General features: G+C 45.6%; 1 protein-coding gene across 1 annotated transcript in view; it reads left to right on the top strand.

The window, feature by feature from the left end:
* ALDH1A3 (aldehyde dehydrogenase 1 family member A3) overlaps positions 1–26,093 on the top strand; it is a 58,501-nt gene extending 32,408 nt beyond the window's left edge. Inside the window, exons 5-13 of the mRNA XM_063925661.1 lie at positions 5,771–5,832; positions 5,931–6,059; positions 6,210–6,323; positions 14,060–14,162; positions 15,689–15,873; positions 17,924–18,088; positions 20,264–20,421; positions 21,498–21,572; positions 23,533–26,093. Coding sequence (XP_063781731.1) covers positions 5,771–5,832; positions 5,931–6,059; positions 6,210–6,323; positions 14,060–14,162; positions 15,689–15,873; positions 17,924–18,088; positions 20,264–20,421; positions 21,498–21,572; positions 23,533–23,605 — 1,064 coding nt within the window. The 3' untranslated portion in view covers positions 23,606–26,093. The remainder of the gene's footprint in view (positions 1–5,770; positions 5,833–5,930; positions 6,060–6,209; positions 6,324–14,059; positions 14,163–15,688; positions 15,874–17,923; positions 18,089–20,263; positions 20,422–21,497; positions 21,573–23,532) is intronic.
* The last annotated feature ends 1,559 nt before the right edge of the window (positions 26,094–27,652 follow it).

Raw genomic sequence — 27,652 nt, 5'->3', positions numbered from 1 at the left:
AACTCACCTGCGTGCAGGATGGATTGGATTCTTAGGCTACTGGACACCATTAGCTCCAGAGGGAGTCGGAACACAGGTCTCACCCTGGGGTTCGTCCCGGAGCCGCGCCGCCGACCCCCCTTGCAGATGCCGAAGTTGAAGAGGTCCAGAGGTCCAGAAACAGGCGGCAGAAGACTTTCAGTCTTCATAAGGTAGCGCACAGCACTGCAGCTGTGCGCCATTGTTGTCAGCACACTTCATACCAGCGGTCACTGAGGGTGCAGGGCGCTGGGGGGGGCGCTCTGGGCAGCAATGTATTATACCTTTTTTATGGCTAAAATACATCACATATAGCCCTTGAGGCTATATGAATGTATTTAACCCCTGCCAGATCTCACAAACTCCGGGAGAAGAGCCCGCCGTTTTAGGGGGCGGGGCCTATTCTCCTCAGCACACGGCGCCATTTTCCTGCTCAGCTCTGCTGAGAGGAAGGCTCCCAGGCTCTCCCCTGCACTGCACTACAGAAACAGGGTTAAAACAGAGAGGGGGGGCACTTATTTGGCGATATGATTACATATGTGAAAATGCTATAAGGGAAAACACTTGTATAAGGGGTCGTCCCTGTATAATTATAGCGTTTTTGGTGTGTGCTGGCAAACTCTCCCTCTGTCTCCCCAAAGGGCTAGTGGGGTCCTGTCCTCTATCAGAGCATTCCCTGTGTGTGTGCTGTGTGTCGGTACGTGTGTGTCGACATGTAGGAGGACGATGTTGGTGAGGAGGCGGAGCAAATTGCCTGTATGGGTGATGTCACTCTCTAGGGAGTCGACACCGGAATGGATGGCTTATTTAGGAATTACGTGATAATGTCAACACGATGCAAGGTCGGTTGACGACATGAGACGGCCGGCAAACAAATTAGTACCTGTCCAGGCGTCTCAGACACCGTCAGGGGCTTGTAAAAACGCCCATTTACCTCAGTTGGTCGACACAGACACAGACACGGACACTGACTTCAGTGTCGACGGTGAAGAAACAAACGTATTTTCCTTTAGGGCCACACGTTACATGTTAAGGGCAATGAAGGAGGTGTTACATATTTCTGATACTACAAGTACCACAAATAAGGGTATTATGTAGGGTGGGAATAATCTACTTGTAGTTTTTCCTGAATCAGATAAATTAAAGTGTGTGATGATACGTGGGTTTCCTCCGATGGAAAATTATTGGAGGTATACCTTTTCCCGCCAGAAGTGAGGGCGAGTTGGGAAACACACCTTAGGGTGGATAAGGCGCTCACACGCTTATAAAAACAAGTGGCGTTACCGTCTCCAGAAACGGCCGCCCTCAAGGAGCCAGCTGATAGGAAGCTGAAAAATATCCTAAGAAGTATATACACACATACTGGTGTTATACTACGACCAGCAATCGCCTCAGCCTGGATGTGCAGCGCTGGGGGGGCTTGGTCGGATTTCCTGACTGAAAATATTGATACCCTTGACAGGAACAATATTTTATTGACTATAGAGCATTTTAAGGATGCATTTCTATATATGCGAGATGCGCAGAGGGATATTTGCATTCTGGCATCAAGAGTAGATGTGATGTCCATATCTGCCAGACGATGTTTATAGACACGACAGTGGTCAGGTGATGCAGATTCCAGATGGCACATGGAAGTATTGCCGTATAAAGGGGCGGTCCATCGGACCTGGTGGCCATGGCAACAGCTGGAAAATCCACTTTTGTTACCCCAAGTCACATCTCAGCAGAAAAGGACACAGTCTTTTCAGTCTCAGTCCTTTCGTACCCATAAAGGCAGGCGGGCAAAAGGCCAGTCATATCTGCCCAGGGTTAGAGGAAAGGGAAGAAGACTGCAGCAGGCAGCCCATTCCCAGGAACAGAAGTCCTCCACAGCTTCTGCCAAGTCCGCAGCATGACGCTGGGGCCATACAAGCGGACTCAGGTGCGGTGGGGGGTCATCTCAAGAGTTTCAGCACGCAGTGGGCTCACTCGCAAGTGGACTCCTGGATCCTACACGTAGTATCCCAGGTGTACATTGGAAATTCGAGACATCTTCCCCTCACAAGTTCCTGAAGTCTGCTTTACCAACGTCTCCCTCCGACAGGGAGGCAGTATTGGAAAAAAATTCACAGGCTGTATTCCCAGCACGTGATAATCAAAGTACCCCTCCTACAACAAGGGAAGGGGTATTATTCCACACTATATTGTGGTACTGAAGCCAAACGGCTCGGTGAGATCTAAAAGATTTGAACAATTACATACAAGGGTTCAAATCAAGATGGAGTCACTCAGAGCAGTGATAGCGAACCAGGACGATATGGTGTCACTGGATATCAGGGACGCTTACCTACAAGTCCAAATTTTGCTTTTCTCACCAAGGGTATCTCAGGTTCGTGGTACAGAACTGTCACTATCAGTTCAGACGCTGCCGTTTGGATTGTCCACGGCACCCCGGGTCTTTACCAAGGTAATGGCCGAAATGATGATTCTTCCAAAAAAAGAAATATGGACGCTTTCCTGATAAGGGCAAGGTCCAGAGAACAGTTGGCGGTCGGAGTAGCACTATCTCAAGTAGTTCTACGACAGCACGAGTGGATTCTAAATATTCCAAAATCGCAGCTTTTTCCGACGACACGTCTAATGTTCCTAGGGATGATTCTGGACACAGTCCAGAAAAGGATGTTTTCTCCCGGAGAAGAAAGCCAGGGAGTTATCCGAGCTAGTCAGGAACCTCCTAAAACCAGGAAAAGTATCAGTGCATCATTGCACAAAGGGTCCTGTGAAAAATGGTGGTTCCTTACAAAGCGATCCCGTTCGGTAGATTTCACGCAAGAACCTTTCAGTGGGATCTGCTGGGAAAATGGTCCGGATCGCATCTTCAGATGCATCAGCGGATAACCCTGTCTCCAAGGACAAGGGTGTTTCTTCTGCGGTGGCTGCAGAGTGCTCATCTATGAAAGGGCCGCAGATTCGGCATTCAGGACTGGGTCCTGGTGACCACGGATGCCAGCCTGAGTGGCTGGGGAGCAGTCACACAAGGAAAAAATTTCCAGGGAGTGTGATCAAGTCTGGAGACTTCTCTCCACATAAATATACTGGAGCTAAGGCCAATTTACAAGGCTCTAAGCTTAGCAAGACCTCTGCTTCAAGGTCAGCCGGTATTGATCCAGTGGGACAACATCACGGCAGTCGCCCACGAAAACAGGGCGGCACAAGAAGCAGGAGGGAAATGGCAGAAACTGCAAGGATTCTTCGCTGGGCGAAAAATCATGTGATAACACTCTCAGCAGTGTTAATTCCGGGAGTGGAAAACTGGGAAGCAGACTTCCTCAGCATAACCTCCACCCGGGAGAGTGGGGACTTCAGCGGGAAGTCTTCCACATGATTGTAAACCGTTGGGAAAAACCAAAGGTGGACATGATGGCGTCCCGCCTGAACAAAAAACTAGACAGATATTGCGCCAGGTCAAGGGACCCTCAGGCAATAGCGGTGGACGCTCTGGTAACACTGTGGGTGTACCAGTCATGGTATGTGTTCCCTCCTATGCATCTCATACCAAAAGTACTGAGCATCAAGGAGATGAGTAAGAACGATACTCGTGGTTCCGGATGGGTCAAGAAGGACTTGGTACCCGGAATGTCAAGAGATTCTCACGGAAGAACCGTGGCCTCTACCTTTAAGAAAGGACCTGCTCCAGCAGGGGCCTTGTCTGTTCCAAGACTTACCGCGGCTGCGTTTGACGGCATGGCAGTTGAACGCCGGATCCTGAAAGGGCATTCCAGATGAAGTCATCCCTACCCTGGTCGAAGCCAGGAAGGATGTAACCGCAAAACATTTTCACCGCAATTGGCGAAAATATGTTGCGTGGTGTGAGGCCAAGAAGGTCCCTACAGAGGAATTCCAACTGGGTCGTTTCCTACATTTCCTGAAAACAGGACTGTCTATGGGCCTAAAATTAGGGTCCATTAAGGTTCAAATTTCGACCCTGTCAAATTTATTCCAGAAAGAACTGGCTTCAGTGCCTGAAGTTCAGACGTTTGTAAAAGGGGTACTGCATATACAGCCTCCTTTTGTGCCCCCAGTGGCACCTTGGGATCTCAATGTTGTTTTGAGTTTCCTAAAGTCACATTGGTTTGATCCACTCACCACTGTGGACTTAAAATATTTCACATGGAAGGTGAAGATTGTATTAGCCCTGGCTTCAGCCAGGCGTGTGTCAGAATGGGCGGCTTTATCATATAAAAGCCCTTACTTAATTTTTCATTCTGACAGGGCAGAATTGAGGACTCGTCCTCAATTTCTCCTTAAGGTGTTTTCTGTTTTTCACATGAACCAACCTATTGTGGTACCTGCGGCTACTAGGGACTTGGAGGACTCCAAGTTACTTGACGTTGTCAGGGCCCTAAAAATATATGTTTCCAGGACGACTGGAGTCAGAAAATCTGACTCGCTGTTTAGCCTGTATGCACCCAACAAGATGGGTGCTCCTGCTTCTAAACAGACGATTGCTCGCTGGATTTGTAGTACAATTCAGCTTGCTCATTCTGTGGCAGGCTTGCCACAGACAAAATCAGAAAAAGCCCATTCCACAAGGAAGTGGGCTCATCTTGGGCGACTGCCTGAGGGGTCTCGGCTTTACAACTTTGCTGAGCATTTACTTGGTCAGGGGCAAACACGTTTGCTTAATTCTACAAATTTGATACCCTGGCTGAGGAGGACATGGAGTCTCTCATTCGGTGCTGCAGGGTCATCCGCACTCTCCCGCCCGTTTGGGAGCTTTGGTATAATCCCCATGGTCCTGACGGAGTCCCCAGCATCCACTTAGGACGTTAGAGAAAATAAGAATTTACTTACCGATAATTCTATTTCTCGTAGTCCGTAGTGGATGCTGGGCGCCCATCCCAAGTGCGGATTGTCTGCAATACTTGTACATAGTTATTGTTACAAAAAAATCGGGTTGTTATTGTTGTGAGCCGTCTGTTCAGAGGCTCCTACGTTTTGTCATACTGTTAACTGGGTTCAGATCACAAGTTGTACGGTGTGATTGGTGTGGCTGGTATGAGTCTTACACGGGATTCAAGATCCTTCCTTATTGTGTACGCTCGTCCGGGCACAGTATCCTAACTGAGGCTTGGAGGAGGGTCATAGGGGGAGGAGCCAGTGCACACCACCTGATCCTAAAGCTTTATTTTTGTGCCCTGTCTCCTGCGGAGCCGCTAATCCCCATGGTCCTGACGGAGTCCCCAGCATCCACTACGGACTACGAGAAATAGAATTATCGGTAAGTAAATTCTTATTTTAATTCTCATGAATACTGCCGTCTATATCAGTAGTGTTGTACACTGAATAGTGACATATCAACACTGTAATTATAGGGGAGAGTTGACAGTATACTAATGTAACTGCTTTACAGTCAGTTCTCTTAAGCACCGAGCCAACTCATAATGACTGCATTTAGTTTAATCTCTTGCCAAGCATTTATCTTCGCCGAAACACAAACTGTTGTGCTAGTTGTCGGTCGCACGGTGTTGCATTTAGCAACAAAGATCACATTTTGGAAGTGTCTCCACTTTCCACTCCTGATGGGTATAAACACTCCCTCTTGCAGTGTGGAGCTGAACTGCAGACCCTGTGAAATCTACAATCCTGGCACACACAGTAAAGAAAACATAGTGGCAGGTTTCATCTCCTGCCAAGTCTTCACGAGCTTTCATCAGTACTGACCTGTGTAGTTTTCTTTGTATCATAGCATAATACTGTGTTCTTTTAGATGAAAGTTATCTCTGCTACACGGTACATGAGCCGGTGGGAGTGTGCGGGGCCATCACACCTGTAAGTAAACATCGTATATGGGATCGGGATGAGGCTTACAGCACATGTTATAGGGCCACCTCCCATCTAATACTGTCATACACATGGTCATGTTTCAGTGGAACTTTCCTCTTATGATGCTGATCTGGAAGATGGCACCAGCTCTGTGCTGTGGGAACACGCTGGTGATAAAGCCGGCCGAGCAGACACCTCTCACATCCCTCTACATCGGGTCATTAATCAAAGAGGTAGGTCTGCTGTGTCTGAGATGTGTCTGATCTGTCAAGAACTGACGTGCTCTACATATCAACAGATCAGACCAGTACACTGTAGAGGAGTATTGCCTGATGTTTCTAGATTATACATTGGCTATTGTCTTTCTTTTCCGATTCTTACAGGCTGGGTTCCCTCCTGGGGTAGTTAATATTGTGCCAGGATTTGGCCCCACAGCCGGCTCGGCCATCTCTCACCACAATGACGTTGACAAAATAGCTTTTACTGGCTCCACAGAAGTAAGTGCTAGTAAATATAGACCTACAGGAGAATAATGTTGCAAGTGTGAATGTGAGTTTAATATTTTCTAACTCAAAAATAGCAACTACTACAACTATACATTAGCCTAAAACTCCCATGTGTCCGGGTTTTCTGTTCTAGGTGCCTGTCAATTAACTCGCTTATTTTTCCAGAATTCCGATTCTTAAAAGACAGGAACTGACTGGATCAGTAAGAGCAGGTTTCTTTCTATACCTGTCAGATTAGTTGTCACTCAAAGAAACGTGGTGTGGGCTCAGCAAACATCAGGTTACATGAGTGCAATCATTTTCAATTTACAGATGTGTCCTCATTCAACTAGCCTCAATACACCATGTGACAGGAGAAGCCTGGCGCGTATGAACCGCCATGTCCTGTGCGACTCTGCTAGTGTCTGGCATCTTTTTTTACCTGAAAATGCATCCTAGTTACAGTGCGATATGACTGGTACACACCAGGAGACTGTGCTGATTCATTTGATATGCAACACTTGCAGTTGCGTAACTAGTCATTTTTCTCCCCCAAGCCAAAAAATTATCTGGCGCCCCCTCCCCCCCCCAATATATGCACTAGTGAAGCGATGAATCTGCGTGTGCCACAAAAAAAGGGTGTGGCCTTGCTGAAATGGGCATGGCTTTGCATAAAGGGGCGTTTCATTGCAGGAAAAGACTACCTTATACCCCAGTTTTGCAACCTGCACGCCCAGACGTTGGCCACCACATGAAAAAAAAAAAATCCTGATTCATGCCCCTTACATTATTTGTCATGTTTCCTCCTTATAGTAATCCCCAGTATACATTATGCCACACACTGCAATGCCCCCGACACATTATGCCACACACTGTAATGCCTGTGACACATTATGACAGGAATCGCAATGCCCGTTATACATTATGCTACACACTGCAATGCCCCTGATACATTATAGCACATACAATGCCTGTGACACATTATGACACACACTGCAATGTCCGTGATACATTATGCCACACACTGCAATGCCCCAGAGACATTATACCACATACAACAATGCCCGTGATATAGTATACCACACACCGTAATGCCTGTGACACATACCGCAATGCCCGTTATACCCTATACCACACACCGCAATGCCCGTTATACAATATGCCACACACTTCAATGCCCCTGAGACATTATACCACATACCACAATGCCCGTGATATAGTATACCACACACCGTAATGCCTGTGACACATACCGCAATGCCTGTTATACCCTATGCCACACACCGCAATGCCCGTTATACATTATGCCACAAATTGCAATGCCCCTGAGACATTATACCACATAACACAATGCCCGTCATATAGTATGCCACACACCGTAATGCCTGTGACACATTATGATACACACCGCAATGTCCATTACACATTAAGTCCTACAGTAAGGCTTCTAATTACTATTAAATTACCTGCTCGTTGCCAGGGGTTTCATGCTCTTGGTTCCATGCACAGTGACAGGGGTTTTCATGCTCAGGGTGTCATGCTCGTTGCCAGGGGTTTCATGCGGTAGGTGTTATGCTTGTTGCCAGAGGTATCATGTGCTGGGTGTCATGCTCGTTGCTTTGGTAATGCTTGTTGCCAGGGATTTCATGAGCTGGGTGTTTTGCTTGTAACCAGGGGGTAATGCTTGTTGCTAGGGCTGTGCTCCCAGTGCCACATATGCCCCCAGTGCCAGATATTCCCCCACAGTGTCAGGTACACATATGCCCCAGTGCCAAATATGCCCCCCCAGTGCCAGGTACACATATACCCCCAGTGTTAAATATGCCCCCTCCCCCAGTGCCAGGTACACATATACCCCCCGTGCCAAATATTCCCCCCCAGTGCCAAATATGCTCCCCCAGTGCCAAATATGCTCCCCCAGGGCCAAATATGCTCCCCCAGTGCCAAATATGCCCCCCCCCCAAGTGCCATAAATGCTCCCCCAGTACCAAATATGGCCCCCCAAGTGCCATAAATTCTCCCCCAGTACCAAATATGCCCCCCCCCCAGTGCCAAATATGCTCCCCCAGTGCCAAATATCCCCCCCCCCCCCCGTGCCAAATATGCTCCCCCGCAAATATGCTCCACAGTGCGCGCCTCTCCTGTGTGTCCCTCCGGCGTCTGTTAAATGAAGTGACGGTTCGGGAGCCAATCAGAGCTCACGAACGGGTACTTCATTTAACAGACACGCCGCTGCCGCCGGAGACCCAGGAGGGACACACAGGAGAGGCGCGCGCTGTGCCCTCCGTGTCCTTCCCTGCAGAAATCAGTGGCGGCGGCTATGGCGCCCCGCAGCCCTGCGCGCCTCCAAGCGACCACAGTGGCTGCGGACCCCTAGTTACGCCACTGAACACTTGTCTATCTGTGAGCAACTGAGTCTGTATACGTACAGTAACACAATGGAAAAAAAGCCATGGCTGCTTTGTTTACAGATTCAGAGTCAGTTGCACACAGATATACAAGTGTCGGTTATACAAGTGTCGGATATCAAATGAATCAACCAGTCTCCTGGTGTGCCCCAGTACTCATTTTTGGGTAAAATTTGCAAATAAGAAGGACGATACCAGCAGGGTAACACAGGGCCTGGAGCGCGGAGAGGCGCTGTTTGGTTCGACTACAATAATAATGTATGAGGACACATCTGTATACCAGTCATTACGTGTTTTTTTTTCTTTTAGGTATTAGCTGTAATTGTACTTTTACACAGCACCACTACTGTACATAAATATATTCCTCATCATTTCCTTCTAGGTTCCGTACATAAATACATTCCTCATCATTTCCTTCTAGGTTCCTTTTACTTTTTCCTGAGCATGTATGCCAATGTATGGAATTGATTTAGAGCAGTACATTCTTACAGGTCTGCACCTACCTACATTTCCCATACATATCTCTGATTGACATATCTCCTATATAATAGGCCAGATCTGTGACTTTGTGCCTGTGTGTATAACGCTGGGCGGAGTCATAGCTCTGGGCGGAATCATAATCACAGATCTGGCCTAATAGATAGGACCCATACCCGGGATCTCCAGCCTGCTGCCAGAGTAGCTCAGGAGATTAGAGCAATGCAGGATCCAGGCGTGCAAGGAGGGGGGAGCGGCAACCCGGTGGCACAGGGAGGGGGCGTCAGCTGTCCATCTGTCATCCATCTCTCCCCGTCCTCGGTGCGGCGGGCGTGCACAGGGGGGGGCGCGACGGGGATAGCAGCAGCAACGGCGGTGCCCCGTGACAGTCGCAGCACAATCACAGCCCTCCGCCGCCATCTGCTCAGCGTGCTACACAGCACAGAGCAATGCACAGCAGCAGTCCCCCTCGCTGGCCTGTAAACCCTGTATGCCCATAAAGGCCCCAGCTCCCGCACACCTGCTGCCCCTGACTTTCGCAGAGCCCATCCACGCCTTCTTCTGGTGCAGCAGGATCCCCGTCAGAGCCCCCCACTCCTGCGTCCGCAGAGGGGGGAGGAGGAGTGGTGTGAAGAAAACACAGCAGCAGCAGAGGAGGGGGAGGTGTCACACAGGCCCTGCCCTACCCCCTCCCTGGTGCCAGCTCACGCCCTGCCCACCAGTCACGTAGCACCCCCCCGCCAGAGAGAGGGAGTGGGGGATGCTGCGGCTTACTGCCAGGCTGTCTGGGGGCTGAGGATGTCCTCCCCTCGCTGCTCAGGGCACACATTGCAGCTTCCTCCATATTTGGTGCCATTCTGCTGTGGACAATGGTGGTGCCCGGTCACTTGGGCTGGGGGAGGCATCCAGAGGGCATCTAATTCGCACTCGCCACTCCCCCACCCGCGGCACCCCCGCAACCGCCCCTCTCCCACCCGCAGCGCCCACGGACCCCCTTCCCCATCCGTGGCACCCCGCACACGACTCTCCCCCACCCGCGGCACCCCCGCAACTGCCCCACCCCCATTCGCAGCTCTCCCAGACCCCCTTCCCCAACCACCGCACCCGCCCCTCCCCCAACCACGGCACCCCCGCAACCGCCCCTCAACCACCTGCAGCGCCCCCGGACCCCCTTCCCCATTCGCCCCATCCGCGGCACTCCCTTGCCCATCCCTTCCCCACCCACGGCGGTTCCGGACCCACTACCCCACCCGCGGCACCCCCGCACCCGCTTCTCCACCACCCACAGCCCCTCCGGACCCCCTCCCCCATCCGCCGCACCCCCGCACCTGCCCCTCCCCCACCCGCAGCGTATCTGGAAACCCTGCCCCATCCGCAAATAGCCCCGCACCTGCCACTCCCCCACCCATGGCACCCCCGCCCCTCCGCCACCCACAGCGCATCCGGACCCCCTCACCCATCCAGAGCACCCACTTCCCCGCCCCCTCCCAAGGGGCTACGTCCCCTTCATCTGAAGCCCTTTCGTTGTGCAATATTTAACCACTATCAAGTAGGAATGCAGGTAATACTCCATATAATACAAATATTGCTTGCAAGCAAGGCGTGCAGGGGTTAAGGGGGCGTAGTCCCTTGCGACGGTGTGAAGAGCGCCCCTAGGGCGCGATGAGTCACCTAGTTATTATTATTTGTATTATTATTTGTATTATTATTGTGTTATGGCATTAGTTGTTTTATGTATGCGGACTGTGAATGGTTTCAATGAATGGTATTACTTAATTATTTTCAAGGGTCATTATGTCAGCCAGTGGTTCCAAAAAATCCTCAGGGAACCCTAACAGTCCAGGTTTTAAGGATATCCATGGTTGTGCCCAGATGGTAAAATAAAAATGAATGAGATAGTAATTAAGTCATCGATGCTCAACTATAGATATCTTTAAAAACTGGACTGTTAGGGTGCTTTGAGGGCAGAGTTTGGGAACCACTGATGTAGGCCCTGGTTAAAAAAACAAAACCTGAATGGCTTCAGAGAATTGTAATGATTAGGTATGAGGAGATCGCCATCTAGTGTTCTCACAAATTAATGCATGTGGTATGATTAACTTAGATTTAGAAAATAATTTTCTGTGTGATGATAGGACAGAAAAAACAGAATTAAATGTTTTAAGCTGTCTCGAAATTTGACATCTTAACAGAAAGTGATTAAATAAGGAGCAGGTACAAAAAATGCTGCATATCAGGATCATTGAGTGACATTTACCCTTGAATTGCCACTTTTTGCCAGCCTCCAACTGCAGTGACTCGATGAACACTGTTTTCCTTTCTAAGGGGTAAATTTACTAAGATTCGTATTTTCCCGTTTGAGGTCAAAGTTCAATCACGAATGACATCGAAAGTGTAAATATGCAACTTTTTGAATTGATTACGACTAATTTACTAAGCTGCCGTATTCTGCATTTTCGGTTTTTCCGATGTCGATGTCATTCGTTTTTTTAGGCAGTGTTTTACGTGAGTGACTTGTAAAACACTGCCGACTTTAATACAATGAATCTCGGCCGGATCTGAGAGATCCGTGCTGGGCTTCATTGTGCACCTTGTAAAAAAAAAAAAAAATGTTTAAACTTTAAAAAAAAATTGCGTGTGGTCCCCCCTCCTAAGCCAACCCAGCCTCGGGCTCTTTGAGCCGGCCCTGGTTGCAAAAATATGGGGGAAAAATTGACAGGGGTTCCCCCATATTTAAGCAACCAGCACCAGGCTCTGCGCCTGGTCCTGGTTCCAAAAATACGGGGGACAAAAAGCTTAGGGGTCCCCCGTATTTTTGAAACCAGCACCGGGCTCCACTAGCTGGACAGATAATGCCACAGCCGGGGGTCACTTTTATACAGTGCCTTGCGGCCGTGGCATCAAATATCCAACTAGTCACCCCTGGCCGGGGTACTCTGGGGGAGTGGGGACCCCTTCAATCAAGGGGTCCCCCCCAGCAACCCAAGAGCCAGGGGTGAAGCCCGAGGCTTTCCCCCCCATCCAATGGGCTGCGGATGGGGGGCTGATAGCCTTTGTGAAAAGTGTTTGATATTGTTTTTAGTAGCAGTACTACAAGGCCCAGCAAGCCTCCCCCGCAAGCTGGTACTTGGAGAACCACAAGTACCAGCATGCGGCGGAATGCCATTGTAACCAATGGTGGGAACTTTCAGGTCAGCGGTGAGGTCACTTTCGGTCAACCGCTGACCTGAAAGTTCCCACCATTGGTTACAATGGAGCGCATAGGCGCTACATTGTAACACTGCCGTGTGCCGCCTATCAGACAGTACAGGAGCACACAGCCGATCAGGAGGGTGCCACAACGTGGCGCTCCCTGATTGGCTGAAGAAACCCACTTAGACATCAGTCAGAGGGGGTTTCTGGCATTCGGGGAAAGGGGACCCTGAAAACATGGGTCCCCTTTCAGTTCGTGGTCGGGTATCCGTTTTTTAATTTTTTCAAGTACGTGGATTACAAAAGGATTACAAGCAGAGGAGCCTTCAACCATGGATTATGTGAGTATAATTTTTTCTACAGGTACACCATGGATTCTACTGGAGAAGAGGACCGACCTGCGTGGGAACATAGGTAAGTATGTATGTATGTTGGTGTGCATGTATGTATTAAAGTTATACTTTCAAGGTGTGTTTGTGATGTCTTTATTGGGGTATTTTTTTTTAGTAGTAGTACTACAGGTACCAGCGGGCCCGTTTTCCCGCCGCATGCTGGTACTTGTGGTTCTCCAAGTACCAGCTTGCGGGGGAGGCTTGCTGGGCCTTGTAGTACTGCTACTAAAAACAATATCAAACACTTTTCACAAAGGCTATCAGCCCCCCATCCGCAGCCCATTGGATGGGGGGGGACAGCCTCGGGCTTCACCCCTGGCCCTTGGGTGGCTGGGGGGGGGGACCCCTTGATTGAAGGGGTCCCCACTCCCCCAGGGTACCCCGGCCAGGGGTGACTAGTTGGATATTTGATGCCACGGCCGCAAGGCACTGTATAAAAGTGACCCCCGGCTGTGGCATTATCTGTCCAGCTAGTGGAGCCCGGTGCTGGTTTCAAAAATACGGGGGACCCCTACGCTTTTTGTCCCCCGTATTTTTGGAACCAGGACCAGGCGCAGAGCCCGGTGCTGGTTGCTTAAATATGGGGGAACCCCTGTCAATTTCCCCCCCATATTTTTGCAACCAGGGCCGGCTCAAAGAGCCCGAGGCTGGTTTGGTTTAGGAGGGGGGACCCCACGCATTTTTTTTTTTGAAAAATTATAACATTTCCCACCCCTTCCCACTGATAAACATGCACGGATCTCATGGATCCGTGCATGCCTATACAAACACGGGATAAAAAAGCAGGTCTGTTTTTTTTAGCACTTTTTCACGATTTGTATTTTAGCACGGCAGTGTTTGGCTATTGTCGGCAGTGTTTGTGTTTTGCACTTTTTAGTAAATGACCGATTTCTACCAAATTGCAGGCATATTTGACCAATGGTGTATTGATTCGTGATTTTTTCCTAGGACTTCCAAAATATTACGAATGCCCTCATCACTGCCGTGATTTTTGCTTAGTAAATTACCGAGATGACACTTTGAAGAAAAAACGGCATCTCGGTCAAAATCGGGACCTTAGTAAATATACCCCTAAGAGTGTGACATTTCTGTACACGCAGTATAAATGTTCCAGATATGATATTGAGCTAGTAAGATGTCAGAATTCTACATATGTTACTGGTTGCAAAACATTGGCAGTTGTCAAATATGGCGCAGAAGGAAAACAAAAACTAAATAGGACATTTTAATACAAAACACACTTTCAGAAATGTATTTCTCATGATCTTTATGCATCCAGGTTGGCAAATTAATCAAAGAAGCGGCTTCTGCAAGCAATCTGAAACGCGTCACTCTGGAACTCGGGGGGAAAAACCCATGCATTGTCTTTGCAGATGCTGATTGTGAGTTACCATCTATGATTCCAAACTGTGTAACTTCTTTATCTTACAATGATGACAACAAAATATAGGCATTTATAAATAAAGAAGATTGTTTTACTCTGGCACACACTCATATAGCAACAAACAAATGTTCAGTCTCAGAAATGTCCTTACATTAAAATATCAGTCAGTGCCTCATCTGGCAGTTTCCGCCGAGGTGTCCGATGGGCGACCTGGTGGCAGGGAGGGGTGACGGGAGTAGTGAAGTTTCTTCACTACCTGACGTCACCCGGTACCATAGCCCTGCATGCTAATATGGACGAGGTTGTCCATATTGTCTTGCAAACATAAACGAGCCGGCACCAGCAATGAACGAGCGCAGGGCCGTACACACTGGATACACACTGAAAGATATGACTGATATCTCGTTCATTAATGAACGAGATTGTTCATATCTTTCAGTGTAATCGCTAAGTGGGGGAGGTGGTGGTCAGCATGCTGGGCGGCCTTGCCCAGAGATGGGCTGCCCCCAGCATGCATAATTAGCAGAATTTGCTATCCTTACTGAATTAGGCCCTTTGCCCAGATATTTCCACAGAATTCTTATCTCAAGACAAGAAAAAAGAGATCATAGTGCAATACTGTTACACATAAACAGGGGATTTTATTTACACATTACACTCACATAAGAACAAGGTTAAAACGTTTCAGATCATATATCGTTCTTCAGAAGCATAGTGACACTGTTACACAATCGGATATTTATACCCTTATCTATTAGAGAAACACGCCCACCAACACCAACAATTTCCGCTGTCTTCCGGTAACGGTTTCCCACAGTTGACGGCAGAAATTGTTGGAGGAGGATCACATATTACAGACCTGAAGATTCCGAAGTCTCACTATATGTTACAGGACAACTCTGGTGTTATGAGACATACATTCAGTAGAGTGAGTAGTATATACAGAACAGCAGCAACTAAGCAGCAAAATAGAAAAAAAAAAAACCTCCATGAAATATGGATAACTGATGAGATTTTTCCCTTAAACCCGGAGACCCTGAGATTTAGCCTAAGTCAATGGGGGTGTCCAATTACCCGCGATTATTGATCGCGTGTAATTGTCTCACCAGGGGATATTCAATGTGCCCTGATAATTCGTCACGAGGCACGGCTTATCTGGGATTTTGTTTCACCTGCCTCAGGCAGGCGAAGCAAAATCCCCGAAAACAGCCCCGTTTGCTGTGTCTACCAAAAACACACAGGTTTCACTGAACCTGTGTGTTTTCGGGTGAAAAGGTTTTTTTGGGGGGGACCTAATTGGATGCAGTGAAAAAAACAAAAAACAAAGAAACACTGGCAAAAATTGCGGCTCCCAATGCTTCTTTGTGGGTACTTGAATACACCCCAATGAGTTTCATGAAAGATATCATAGAATAATGGGATATAATAGAATAATTGGAAACTATAAATTGTTCAGATTGCGACATAAGTAATATAGCTGTGGCTGCATACTGGTGTCCTAATCCCTTGTCTCTCTGCCGACAGTGGAACATGCTGTGAAATGTGCTCATCAGGGGGGCTTCTTCAACCAAGGCCAGTGCTGTACCGCAGCCTCCCGGGTATTTGTGGAGGAAGCCGTGTACCCAGAATTTGTCACACGAAGTGTGGATTATGCCAAGAAGCGGATTCTCGGGGACCCCTTCGATTGTAATACTGAACAGGGGCCTCAGGTACAGACAGAGAAGTTTGTATACAACAACCTATAAAGGGAAATATTTTATCTGCAATCTATTGCTTTATTGAAAGACTTTCAAACTATTGGCTTGATGTAGTGTAAATATTATGAACAAAAAAATAAAGACTGACAAAGATCTGGGTTTACTGGAAACATGACCTTCCATGGGTAAATATATGACAATAGTAAACATTTGTTTATAATAAATAGATGACAAGAAAAAAACATTATAATAAAAGTCATCATCATGAGCATTGTCTATCTTTTGCATATGTGCCATAAAATATTATGGGATAAATTACACAATCATCTGTCACTCTAAATGCATTATGGCCCTCATTCCGAGTTATTTGCTCGCTGCTAATTTTAGCAGAATTGCTAATAGGCTAAAATCCAGCAGTTCTGCGCATGCGTATGCACAGCAGGGCGCACGCGCTAAGCAAATTTACACAAAACTATGCTATTTTACTCACGGGCGAACTAAGCTTTTCAAGCGCTCTGCTGATTGACAGGAAGTGGGTGTTTCTGGGCGGAAACTGGCCATTTTCAGGGAGTGTGCTAAAAAACGCAGGCGTGCCAGGTAAAAACGCAGGAGTGGCTGGAGAAACGGAGGAGTGGCTGGCTGAACGCAGGGCGTGTTTGTGACGTCAAACCAGGAACTAAACGGACTGAGGTGATCGCAATCTAGGAGTAGGTCTGGAGCTACTCAGAAACTGCAAGAAAATTGCTTTCGTTAGCAATTCTGCTAATAATAGCAGAATTGCTAATCTTTCGTTAGCAATTGCTAATATTTTGGGGGTCATTCCGAGTTGTTCGCTCGTTGCAACGGAGCGATTAAGGCAAAAATGCGCATGTGCATGGTACGCAGTGCGCATGCGCTAAGTATTGTAGCACAAAACTTAGTAGATTTACTCACGTCCGAACGAAGAATTTTCATCGTTGAAGTGATCGGAGTGTGATTGACAGGAAGTGGGTGTTTCTGGGCGGAAACTGGCCGTTTTCTGGGAGTGTGCGGAAAAACGCAGGCGTGTCAGGGAAAAACTCGGGAGTGTCTGGAGAAACGGGGGAGTGGCTGGCTGAACGCTGGGCGTGTGTGTGACGTCAAACCAGGAACAAAAAGGCCTGAGCTGATCGCAATCTGTGAGTAGGTCTGGAGCTACTCAGAAACTGCTAAGAAATTTCTATTCGCAATTCTGCTAATCTTTCGTTCGCAATTCTGCTAAGCTAAGATACACTCCCAGAGGGCGGCGGCCTAGCGTGTGCAATGCTGCTAAAAGCAGCTAGCGAGCGAACAACTTGGAATGACCCCCCTTGTTAGCAATTCTGCTATGCTAAGATACACTCCCAGAGGGCTGCGGCTTTGTGTTTGCATTTCTGCTAAAAGTAGCTAGCGAGCGAACAACTCGGAATGAGGGTCTATATGCCTCCCAAAAAAATGCAAAAAAATAATAATAAATGTCAAATGTTTTTTTTAAACTTAGTTATATTTGAATTAATATTGGTTACTAATGATAAACCCATTTATTCAAAATTATAATATTTATTAAGAACATTATTAAAATAAATATCAGCATAAATATGAGAAGTCACATATTATGCATCCATGTATCAGACCCAAACATTGAGACATTTGTCTGTACTGTCCCAAAGGTCAATCTCTTTATATATCTCATCAATGTATATCAGCAGTTCTCCTGGTGACAGTCCATCATTGTTCTTCTGAGAAACAAAGTCTGTATTATATATACATATTGTATGTCTAAGCACAACCTGTTTTGATTTGTTACCAATTTAAATCAGCCGCAATAGTGATGTGCCATATTCCCTCCCCCACACCCCGAATCTCACCTCTGTAATACATTTCTGCCCCCTACTCTCATGGGTTCCAGTGTAACCTTCCTGATTCCTGTGGGCCACAAAAGTGGTCTTGTGGTTGTTATGTAGCAGGTTCTTTGTCTATGCTACAAATGGAGCGATGTATAAAAGTCCATCGTGAGTTCTCCTGAGCACATTTCTGACTGTGACCATATCTCTGCAAACCTCAGGTTGACCAGAAGCAGTTCAACAAGATTTTGGAGCTCATACAGAGCGGGAAGGATGAAGGAGCCAAACTGGAGTGCGGTGGGTCTTCAGCTGGAGAACGAGGTTTCTTCATTAAGCCCACTGTATTCTCCGAGGTGACAGATGACATGAGGATAGCCAAGGAAGAGGTAATTCAGTCTAACACAAACTAAATAAAGGAACAGAAGATGGTCCGGATGTAATAAAGCCTGACATGGCCGAAGGTGCGGGTTCCCGGCTGAACGCAGACGTTTTTTAAAGCAGCAATCATTTACAAGGCCAAACCATGTCCTGTAAGTGATTGCCGCTATAAAAAATAGTCAGAGCTCATCCGGGAACATGTATCTCCGGCCAACTCGAGCGTCATTACATCCCGCCTGATGTTTAAAACCAAAAAGTGGAACTGCTGTGCAAATAAAGCATGCAAAATCCTATTTTTGACCAATGTAGCCAGAAATGCAGCTTATGTTAACATAGTAACTAAGGTTGAAAAAAGACAATTGCCCATCGAGTTCAACCTATTTGTGGTCTCCTATGCAGTGTTATTATAGGACTAGTTATTTTTATGTTAGGACTAGTTATATTAACTATAATGCGTGCCTACGCACCATAACCCTGAATATCTTTATCCAATAGGAATTTATCTAACCCATTCTTAAAGGTGTTGACTGAGTCTGCAGTTACTACTCTCTCAGGCAGGGAATTCCAAACACGTATTGTCCTTACTGTGAAAAAACCTTTTCGTCTCAATGTGCGGATACTCCTCTCCTCTAACCTAAGCGAGTGACCACGTGTCCTCTGTGCTGATCTTATAGAAAACAGGTCCCTCCCAAGCTCTGTGTATTGACCCCTTATATATTTGTAGATGTTGATCATGTCCCCTCTTAGTTGCCTTTTTTTCCAGTGTAAACATGCCTAGTCTTGCAAGCCTTTCCTCGTATTCCAGCGTCTCCATGCCCTTGAATAGTTTGGTCGCCCGCCTCTGAACCTTTTCTAGCTCCAGGATATCCTTTTTGTAATATGGTGCCCAAAACTGCACACAGTATTCAAGATGAGGCCTCACTAGTGATTTATATAATGGGAGTATAATACTCTCGTCCCTTGCATCAATTCCCCGTTTTATGCATGCTAATGTCTTATTAGCCTTCTTTGCTGCACTCCTACTTTAGGTACTGCTGCTTAATTTGTTATCTATGTGAACCCCTAAGTCTTTTTCCAGTACAGAATCCCCTAATATTACCCCATTTAGTATGTAGGTGTTATTTTTGGTCTTGCCCCCACAGTGCATTACCTTACACTTGTCTGTGTTGAATCTCATTCTCCATTTTGCTGCCCATGCTTCCAGTTTAGTTAAGTCATTCTGAAGAGACTCAGCATCCCCCTCCGTATTTATAACCTTACACAATTTGGTATCGTCTGCGAAAATTGATACCATGCTCTCTAGACCTACTGTTAGGTTGTTGATGAAAATGTTGAACAAAAGTAGTCCAAGTACAGACCCTTGTGGCACACCACTTAGTACTTTAGTCCAATTTGAAAATGATCCATTGACCACAACGCGCTGCACCCTATTATCTAACCAATTACTGACCCAAGTGCATATTGTGCTCCCTAGCCCTATTTCTTGTAGCTTGTAGATAAGACGCATGTGTGGTACAGTGTCGAAAGCTTTGGCAAAGTCTAAAAAGATTATATCCACCTCCTTACCCTGATCCAGGTTCGCACTTACTGTTTCATAAAAGCCAAGTAAGTTGGTCTGACATGATATGTCCTTCACAAATCCATGTTGGTTCCTTTTAATGACCTTATTTGCTTCAAGGAACTTTTGAATACTGTCCCTAAGAATACCTTCCAATACTTTCCCCACTATAGATGTAAGACTAACTGGTCTATAATTACCTGGTTCAGCTTTGCTCCCCTTTTTAAATATCGGCACTACCTACCGCTATACGCCAGTCTTTGGGAACCATGCCCGATTTAACCGAATCCATGAAGATCAAAAATAGAGGTTTTTAATTAATGCAACTACACTGGAGAACAAACTCTATGCAGATGGGCCATGTTCGGAAATAGAACTCATGACAACAATGCTGGGATGCGGTAATGCTAGTCACTACACAATTGTATGTTTTACGGTGTTCAGTTTCATAAAGGATCAGAAAATGTAAAATACAAGTTGGTTTACATAATGGAGCATTTAAAAAAAACTGGAGGGAATAACAGTGCTGTATGTTTGGATAACTAGTTTATAAAAATCACTTGTAAGAATCACTTGTCTCATATTATAACCCATTACCAAGAATCTATGCCTCTGTTTGCTGCAGATTTTTGGACCTGTCCAATCTATTCTGAAATTCAAAAGCTTGGAGGAAGTGATACAGCGGGCAAACAGCACCGAGTATGGACTGACAGCCGCAGTGTTTACAGAGAGCTTGGACAAAGCTCTGACTGTCGCCTCTGCCCTGCAGTCTGGAACCGTGTGGTGAGTGTCCGGGCATATACCCTCACAGAGCAGGGTAGTGATTGAATTGAGCTCACTGTTTCTATGATAGATGAGATGTCCAGAAAAATATTTGTTTAGTCAAAGTTAAAGGAAAGGGGGAACATGATGGAAACTTTCAAATATAAGAAGGGTTTTAATAAGGTACAGAAGGGAGACATTCTTCAAAAGAAGAGAAGTTTTATTAGAACACGAAGACATGCAATGAAACTGGAGTGGTGAGGTTCAGGGGAAATATGAGTAAAAATGACTTCACAGAAAGGGTAGTAGATAAGTGGAATAGCCACCCATGAGAGATGAAAGAGGCTAATACAGTAGAGCAATTTAAATATGCTTGGAATTAGCATAATGGATCTCCTTACAAAGACCTAAGGATCAAATAGGGGTTGAGGTAACAATATGTTTAAAAAGGGGCAGACTAGATGGGCCAAGTGGTTCTTATCTGCCGTCACATTCTATATTTCTATGTTTAAGTGTACAGTTTCTATATAATGATGTAATCACATGACATTATCACAGATGTATTTAGAATAGATCACTGATGTAAAGAACCAATTGAAGATGATATAAAATTGCGCAGTCACAGAGGGAATTACTCCGCTGATAACTATGGTGCTTGGTGTGACAGCTGATGATGCAAGATCCATTTCTGCCATCTAAAAAGTCTGTATTTGTGGCCAGTTTGGCCACACAGCCTGGGGTTGACAGTTAGTTACCCAGAGGAATTAGGTAAGGGTACTAAGATTACCACCAAAACACAGATTTGTGGGTAGTGTATTGCAGTTGCACCATTATATAGATCTGTTACCCTGAAATGCACCGGCACACCGGTGGAAGAAGTTCAGTATAAAAATGGAGTCTATGGGATAAAAAGACAGAAGTCTCCAGAGTCCCAATTGAACAAGCATAAGTTTTTATGATGAGCAAAAGTACAAGTTACACTTACATTGGGCAAATTAGTAAAGAAACTCACCATGTATATGGCCGCTGTAACATTCCATTTTAGATAAAATCATTTGTCCTTTTGTCCTAAACCGACCTTTTAATTTGTCCTGCAGGATTAACTGTTACAACGCTCTCCATGCTCAGACCCCCTTTGGAGGATTCAAAATGTCAGGAAATGGCAGAGAACTGTAAGTGTAGCTATCACCTACTGCTAGCATTCTCAGTGACAACATCATGAAGTCGATAGGACCAATGACCTCACTGGTCACATAAAATGTAGTGGAAGGTTTTGTTTGCTTATATACCATAATAGAAAGGGGGAGATTTTCGCACTGAAATTACTTGATATGCGCATGGGGTGTGCTGCATGTAATGAGAGGTGATTCGATGTGAGTAAAAGGTTTCTTACTGTGGTCAGTCCCTGGGTGTGATTAATCTGGTTTACGTTTGTGGTGCACTTTCCCACTTTCATGGGCATACGTCGTAATGCTATACCTGTAGATAGATTTAAATAAACATTTGCCTTATATAGGCAATAAGAGAATTCTGGTGTTTTGGAATATACAATTGACTTATATGATGCAAATGATTAAAACAATGTTACAATAGTGGTGATGCTGACTGAAAACACACTATTACATAATAATTCTTAAGCAAACATATGCTGTCTCTTGAGTCTAGGTAACTTAAATCAGAATGTATCTCTGTTTCTGCAATAGTATAGTAGTCAATGCTGCAGGATATGTCCGGTGTTCGGAGGCAGCGTCCCGCTCCCGAACAGTGTTAATATACAGCGCTTTAAGTTGCGGCTGTTGTAAGGTATTAACGTGGGCCAGAGGACAGGAGATGGGCTTTAAGTAAGGGCTCCGGGCTGACAGGCTCAGCTGCGGTGTCAGCTTCCACAGTATGTCCTTATTACAGTGCAGTGTTGTGGGCTGGAGCTTTGCACCATGCCTGTCGTTGCCTGGGGAGGGGATCCACCGGCTAAGGCTTGTGTGAACCTTTTGTCGGGACCCCCTCCACTGCAGGGACTCACCTGGTTTCCTTCCGCCACTTTTCTCCCATCCTCATCAATAGCCATTGGTGCTGTGTTCTTCCTGCTTTCAACTTCCTATTCCTGCCACTTGCGTACTTGTGGCGTATATTCTTCTGGGATTGTGGGTCATAAACTATGAAAGTGCAAAATGCTGTATGCCCATGGATGCTCCAACGCGTTTGGCCCGTGCGGCCCTCCTCTGGGAGATTGTGTATGAACTGATCATACACAATGCTGGACAGATTTATATTTGCACATCAATTTAGATCTGAGTTTGGACACCTCTTTCACATCTAAATCTCTCTGCACGTGTTACATCTGCCCCACCTGCAGTGCAACATGGTTTTGCCAAGGTACATCATTACTTGCTCTTGGTTGCCTTATACCCACCTTAGAATCGCCCTATGCCCTTGGCAGCATTTACCTGACTGTCATATAAGAGCCCTGTGTTTATGCTAAATTTATGGAGGGAGAATGCTTTGGATGGCCCAAAATGATCACCTATCATGGCCAATATTCAAGGATCATTCAGGACAGTGAGTACTGTTGACGGGTTCGGTATGCTTTACTACCGCTCAGGATGCCGAATGTCATTATACCGTCATCGGCATCCCGAGCAGTGGAATGCCGACAGGGGGGCGAGCGCTACAAAGCCCTTTGCGGGCTCACTGTGCTTGCCACGTTGCGGGCTCGGTGGCGTGCAAAGCTCGCCATAGGTTCTATTCTCCCTCTATGGGTGTCGCGGACACCCATAGTGAGGGAATCACCTACCTCGCCGGTATACTGGCAGCGGTATGGTGCCCCCATCAGGATCCCGGCATGTGTATTGTGACTGCCAGGATCCCGACGATCGGTATGCTAACTGCATACCCTGTTGACAATGTAAGCCCGAGTTTATGGTTATCAACCATACAGTACTGATAAACATCATGTGGCCAATAGCATTATTTTTGGGGGGTCAGACAAGACTTACCAGATGATGAGCTATATTAGTTACTGACAAATATGGCCAATCACACAGCCAGTAGTTATGAGGTTGTGCCAAAGGAATAGATCACTATGTGCATTGTTCTACTGCAATTTATGCCTAGTAACAAATGTTCTCTTTGTAGTGGTGAATACGCTCTGGCAGAATACACAGAAGTTAAAACGGTCACTATCAAATTATCAAAAGAGAAGCTCTGAAGAGAAGGACACTGATGGAAAATTTGACCCAGGACAACAATAAACTCATTAATCCTGTGAAATATTCTTAAACCATGAACCATTCCAGTAATGTCTTCTCCAAACCGATACCTGGATGAGAGAAGAATTGTGATTCGGCAGAAGATACGATCATCTATTATATAAAAGCTGCATCATCTTTGCTCTTGATGAGGATATTTGCGCTCTACTGACCACAAAACATAGAAACCGTTGAGAGGACTTTGCATAATTTATATTTTGTCACTTTTAAAGTGGAACTAAAACTTATTATTTGTTTACTGGATGATTCCATATTTTAGAGAAAATGCACAATGTCACCAGCAATGCGTAAATACTAAAACTGCAGCAATGTCAGAGCTGCCAAAACGACAAAAACTTGCTACAGTACACGGTTGAGTCTCCCTTATCCATATAGTCTAAAATCCAAACTATTCCAAAAACCGTAGTTTTCATGCAGCTGTGGCACATGACCTGACGTCATGACGTTGTCTGATATCTATAAACTATGAGTGGGGTACTGTGCATGGTTTAGCAGCCATTCTGAGTGGCAGCAGACACCGGGGTCATGGCTACATTTTTGCCTGCACTCCTGCACCCCACCAAACCATACAACAAAACCCGCTGAACCATCCCACGGCACCTGCCAGACCATCTTGCATCCTGTTGCTGTCTCCGCTCTCATGGCCGAATTGCCACTTACTAGGTATTCCAAAATCTCCCCAAATCCTAAATGATTCTAGTCCCAAGCAATTCAGATATCAGAGACTCAACCTGTAAAGCTAAACAGCTGTGGTAGTCAAGTTTGTTTAAATAGATTGTCCACCTTCACACCACTTTTATTGTACTGGCTTGCACATGTGCTCCTACTGCTACTGCAAAGCTCTATCTCTCTATAAGGGGCAGATGTATTAAGCCTGTATAAACCAGTGATGAGTGCAAGGTGATAATGCACCATCCAATCAGCTCCAATATGTAAATTTACAGTTCGGAGCTGATTGGCTGGTGCATTATCACCTTACACTTATCACTGCTTTATCACTTCTCCAGGCTTAATACATCTGCCCCTATATATTCCTTCTGTGCTTTTCAGATATGTCTGTCTATAAACAGGCGGTTGTTTATTTTCATTTCTCTACTAAATTGTCCTAAAGTTTAACATAATCTGCTGTGCTTTATATATTAGAAACACGCAGCAGATTATGTTACATTTTAGGAATGTAGTTAATAAAATGCATATGGGGAAGTCAGTAAATTAAAGCTGTCTGAAGGTGTACAGTTATTTAGTGGGTACCATAGGGGGTAGAACAGGTGACTAAAGGATCTTATTAGGCCCATCTACTGTAAATATCAAGGATAAATAATACAAATGGTACATAAAGCAACTAGGTCCACACCGTGCTTGGTCTGACGGCCTTATAGCAGTAATGTACATAACAGCTTTATTCTATTAGCTATTTACATTTTAGATAACCAAAATAATCAAAGCCAAGATCTGCTTCTTATAGAAATAGCATATTCAATACACTAATACCAAATGTTAATAGAGACGCTATCATGGCAACTCCCTGTCCACAAACAAAGAGTTCAGCTGATTGAGGAAAGATATATACATAGATTTTTATATGGAGTTTTATTCTGCATATTTGTATTTTTTTGTTAGTTATAAATTGTCCTGACCTTATAGCTAAATGATTTTTTGCTACATTTTAATAAGAATGATTTTCCTACTTTTTATTATTTTTCTTTAGTACACAGTCATTACCAGCAGACTATGGGGCTGATGCAGGGTTTGTCGTCCCTGTTTGCAGAGCATGTCTTTTATGCTCCGAAACTGAGCCCGCGCAAGCATGGGTGATACAGAATCGTACACTTTCTAGTCGTGAACACAGTTACATCCAAAGAGGCGTAAGTGGGTTGTAACAGGGTGTTCTTATGTAGGTGAGGGCATATACACACAACCGTGAGCTATGCAGAGCTGGACGTAAGAGAATATTCACTTGTTTGGAGACGTATGTTATTGAACCTAGTATATTGTAGGTTCAAGTGCACACTGATGGTGACTAGTTGAAAACTAGGTGCACAAAGTAAAGGCGATCTTATATCGTAATCCCACAGGTGCGCACATAGGGGAACATACGTATGTCTTACATGCACGCAGTACTCCTGGAGCAAATATGGCTCACTAACTTCGTCAGGCCCTATATCTTGTTATACTTGTATATGTTACACTATCAATATTGTCACATAATTAGAAATGTTGCTACTAATATGTCCTTTCTGGGTACAGAATATTTTATATTGTGATAAGTTTAACTGTATTCCTTTTTTCCCCCTATGAGCCAGTAAAATATAAAGAGTATATATTTATATTTATGAAATAGAATGCAGTTAACTATACAGTTCTTTTTTTTATTTTATTTTTTATTTTCATAGTGTAAATAAATGCTACATACTGTTTAAATGTTTAATCTTCACATATTTTTTAAATGCAATATTAAAAAACAAATTAAATTAAAGGTGTTGACCTCCTTCATCTAATTTATTGGCTGGTACATGTTTCCCCAACCCCTGTCACAAAGCTACTTGCTTGATTACTCTTGTTTTCTACCATTGTTCTCATATGCAATGCGCATTTGATGCAATGATCACTTTGTCTTCCACCTTGATGGCCTGCCCTGCGCACATCAAGGTCCACATTTACTCTGCATGCTTGAGAGACAGCTCTGCAAACCAGAAGTGCACCTACCTGGTTAATCCTGACCATTACTACTATAGGAGGCAGACCTCATCAAAGCTGGGACAATTTTTCTATAGTGCAGGGTGACATTGTCTGGTGATAGCAGCATACAACCAGGAGTGTGAACATCCGAAGCATGGAACCATGCCAGTTCTTCTGGACCATATCCCTGCCAGTACTGTAAATGTCCGTGAGAACACTGAGAATCAATGGTTTTCTTGACTTATATTCGTCCCCTTGCTGGGTTTGGACCTTCAGAGACTTGAAGTTTGAAGAATGCAAGCGATTGAGAATCAGGGGTTTAAGCAAAAAACTATGAATTGAGTTGGTTACTCGAAGATACCGAGGCAAAGACAGCTTGTAAGTCACAGGATTGATAACTTGAGTTACGTGGTATGGCCCAATGTAGCAGAGAACAAACATCATGGATGGAACTTTGGGGGTAATTCAGAGTTGATCGCAGCAGCAAATTTGTTAGCAGTTGGGCAAAACCATGTGCACTGCAGGTGTGGCAGATGGGTGGTCTTCAGTTTGCCGGCGGCCAGCACACCGGCAACGGAATCCCGACCGCCTGCATACCGACAGCTTTTCTTCCTCTTGGGGGTCCACGACCCCCCTGGAGGGAGAATAGATAGCGTGCAACGTGGCGAGCCCGCAAGGGGCTCATTTGCACTCGCCCAGCTGTCGGTATGCCGGCGGTCGGGATTCCGGTGCCGGTATGCTGGCCGCCGGTAGCCTGACCGCCGGCATAACATACTACACCCGTGGCAGATATAACATGTGCAGAGAGAGTTAGATTTGGGTGGGTTATATTGTTTCTGTGCAGGGTAAATACTGGCTGCTTTATTTTTAAACTGCAATTTAGATTTCAGTTTGAACACACCCCACCCAAATCTAACTCTCTCTGCACATGTTATATCTGCCCCCCCTGCAGTGTACATGCTTTTGCCCAACTGCTAACAAATTTGCTGCTACGATTAAGTCTGAATTAGGCCCTTTGAGTCTAATATTGCACATGAATAACCAGACTTATCCATACAAACAACCCCTAGGCTCTAGAAAACAGAGGAAGGGATTTTATAATATAGACTTGTATTAATTAAGCAATAAATATATTCAAAATTACTTTGATCCAATTGCTGCAGTTTCGCTAAACCACAGTGGGGGTTTAGGAACAAAGGGGGTCATTCTGAGTTGATCGCTAGCTGCCGTTGTTCACAGCGCAGCGTTCAGGCTAAAAATCTGCATTTCTGCGCATGCGCATGCACCGCAATGTGCAGGCGCGTCGT

This window comes from Pseudophryne corroboree, chromosome 6 (genome assembly GCF_028390025.1).
Source record: "Pseudophryne corroboree isolate aPseCor3 chromosome 6, aPseCor3.hap2, whole genome shotgun sequence".
NCBI lineage: Eukaryota > Metazoa > Chordata > Amphibia > Anura > Myobatrachidae > Pseudophryne > Pseudophryne corroboree.
Note: the sequence above shows the minus strand (reverse complement) of the source record. Positions and strands in the feature narration are given on the sequence as shown.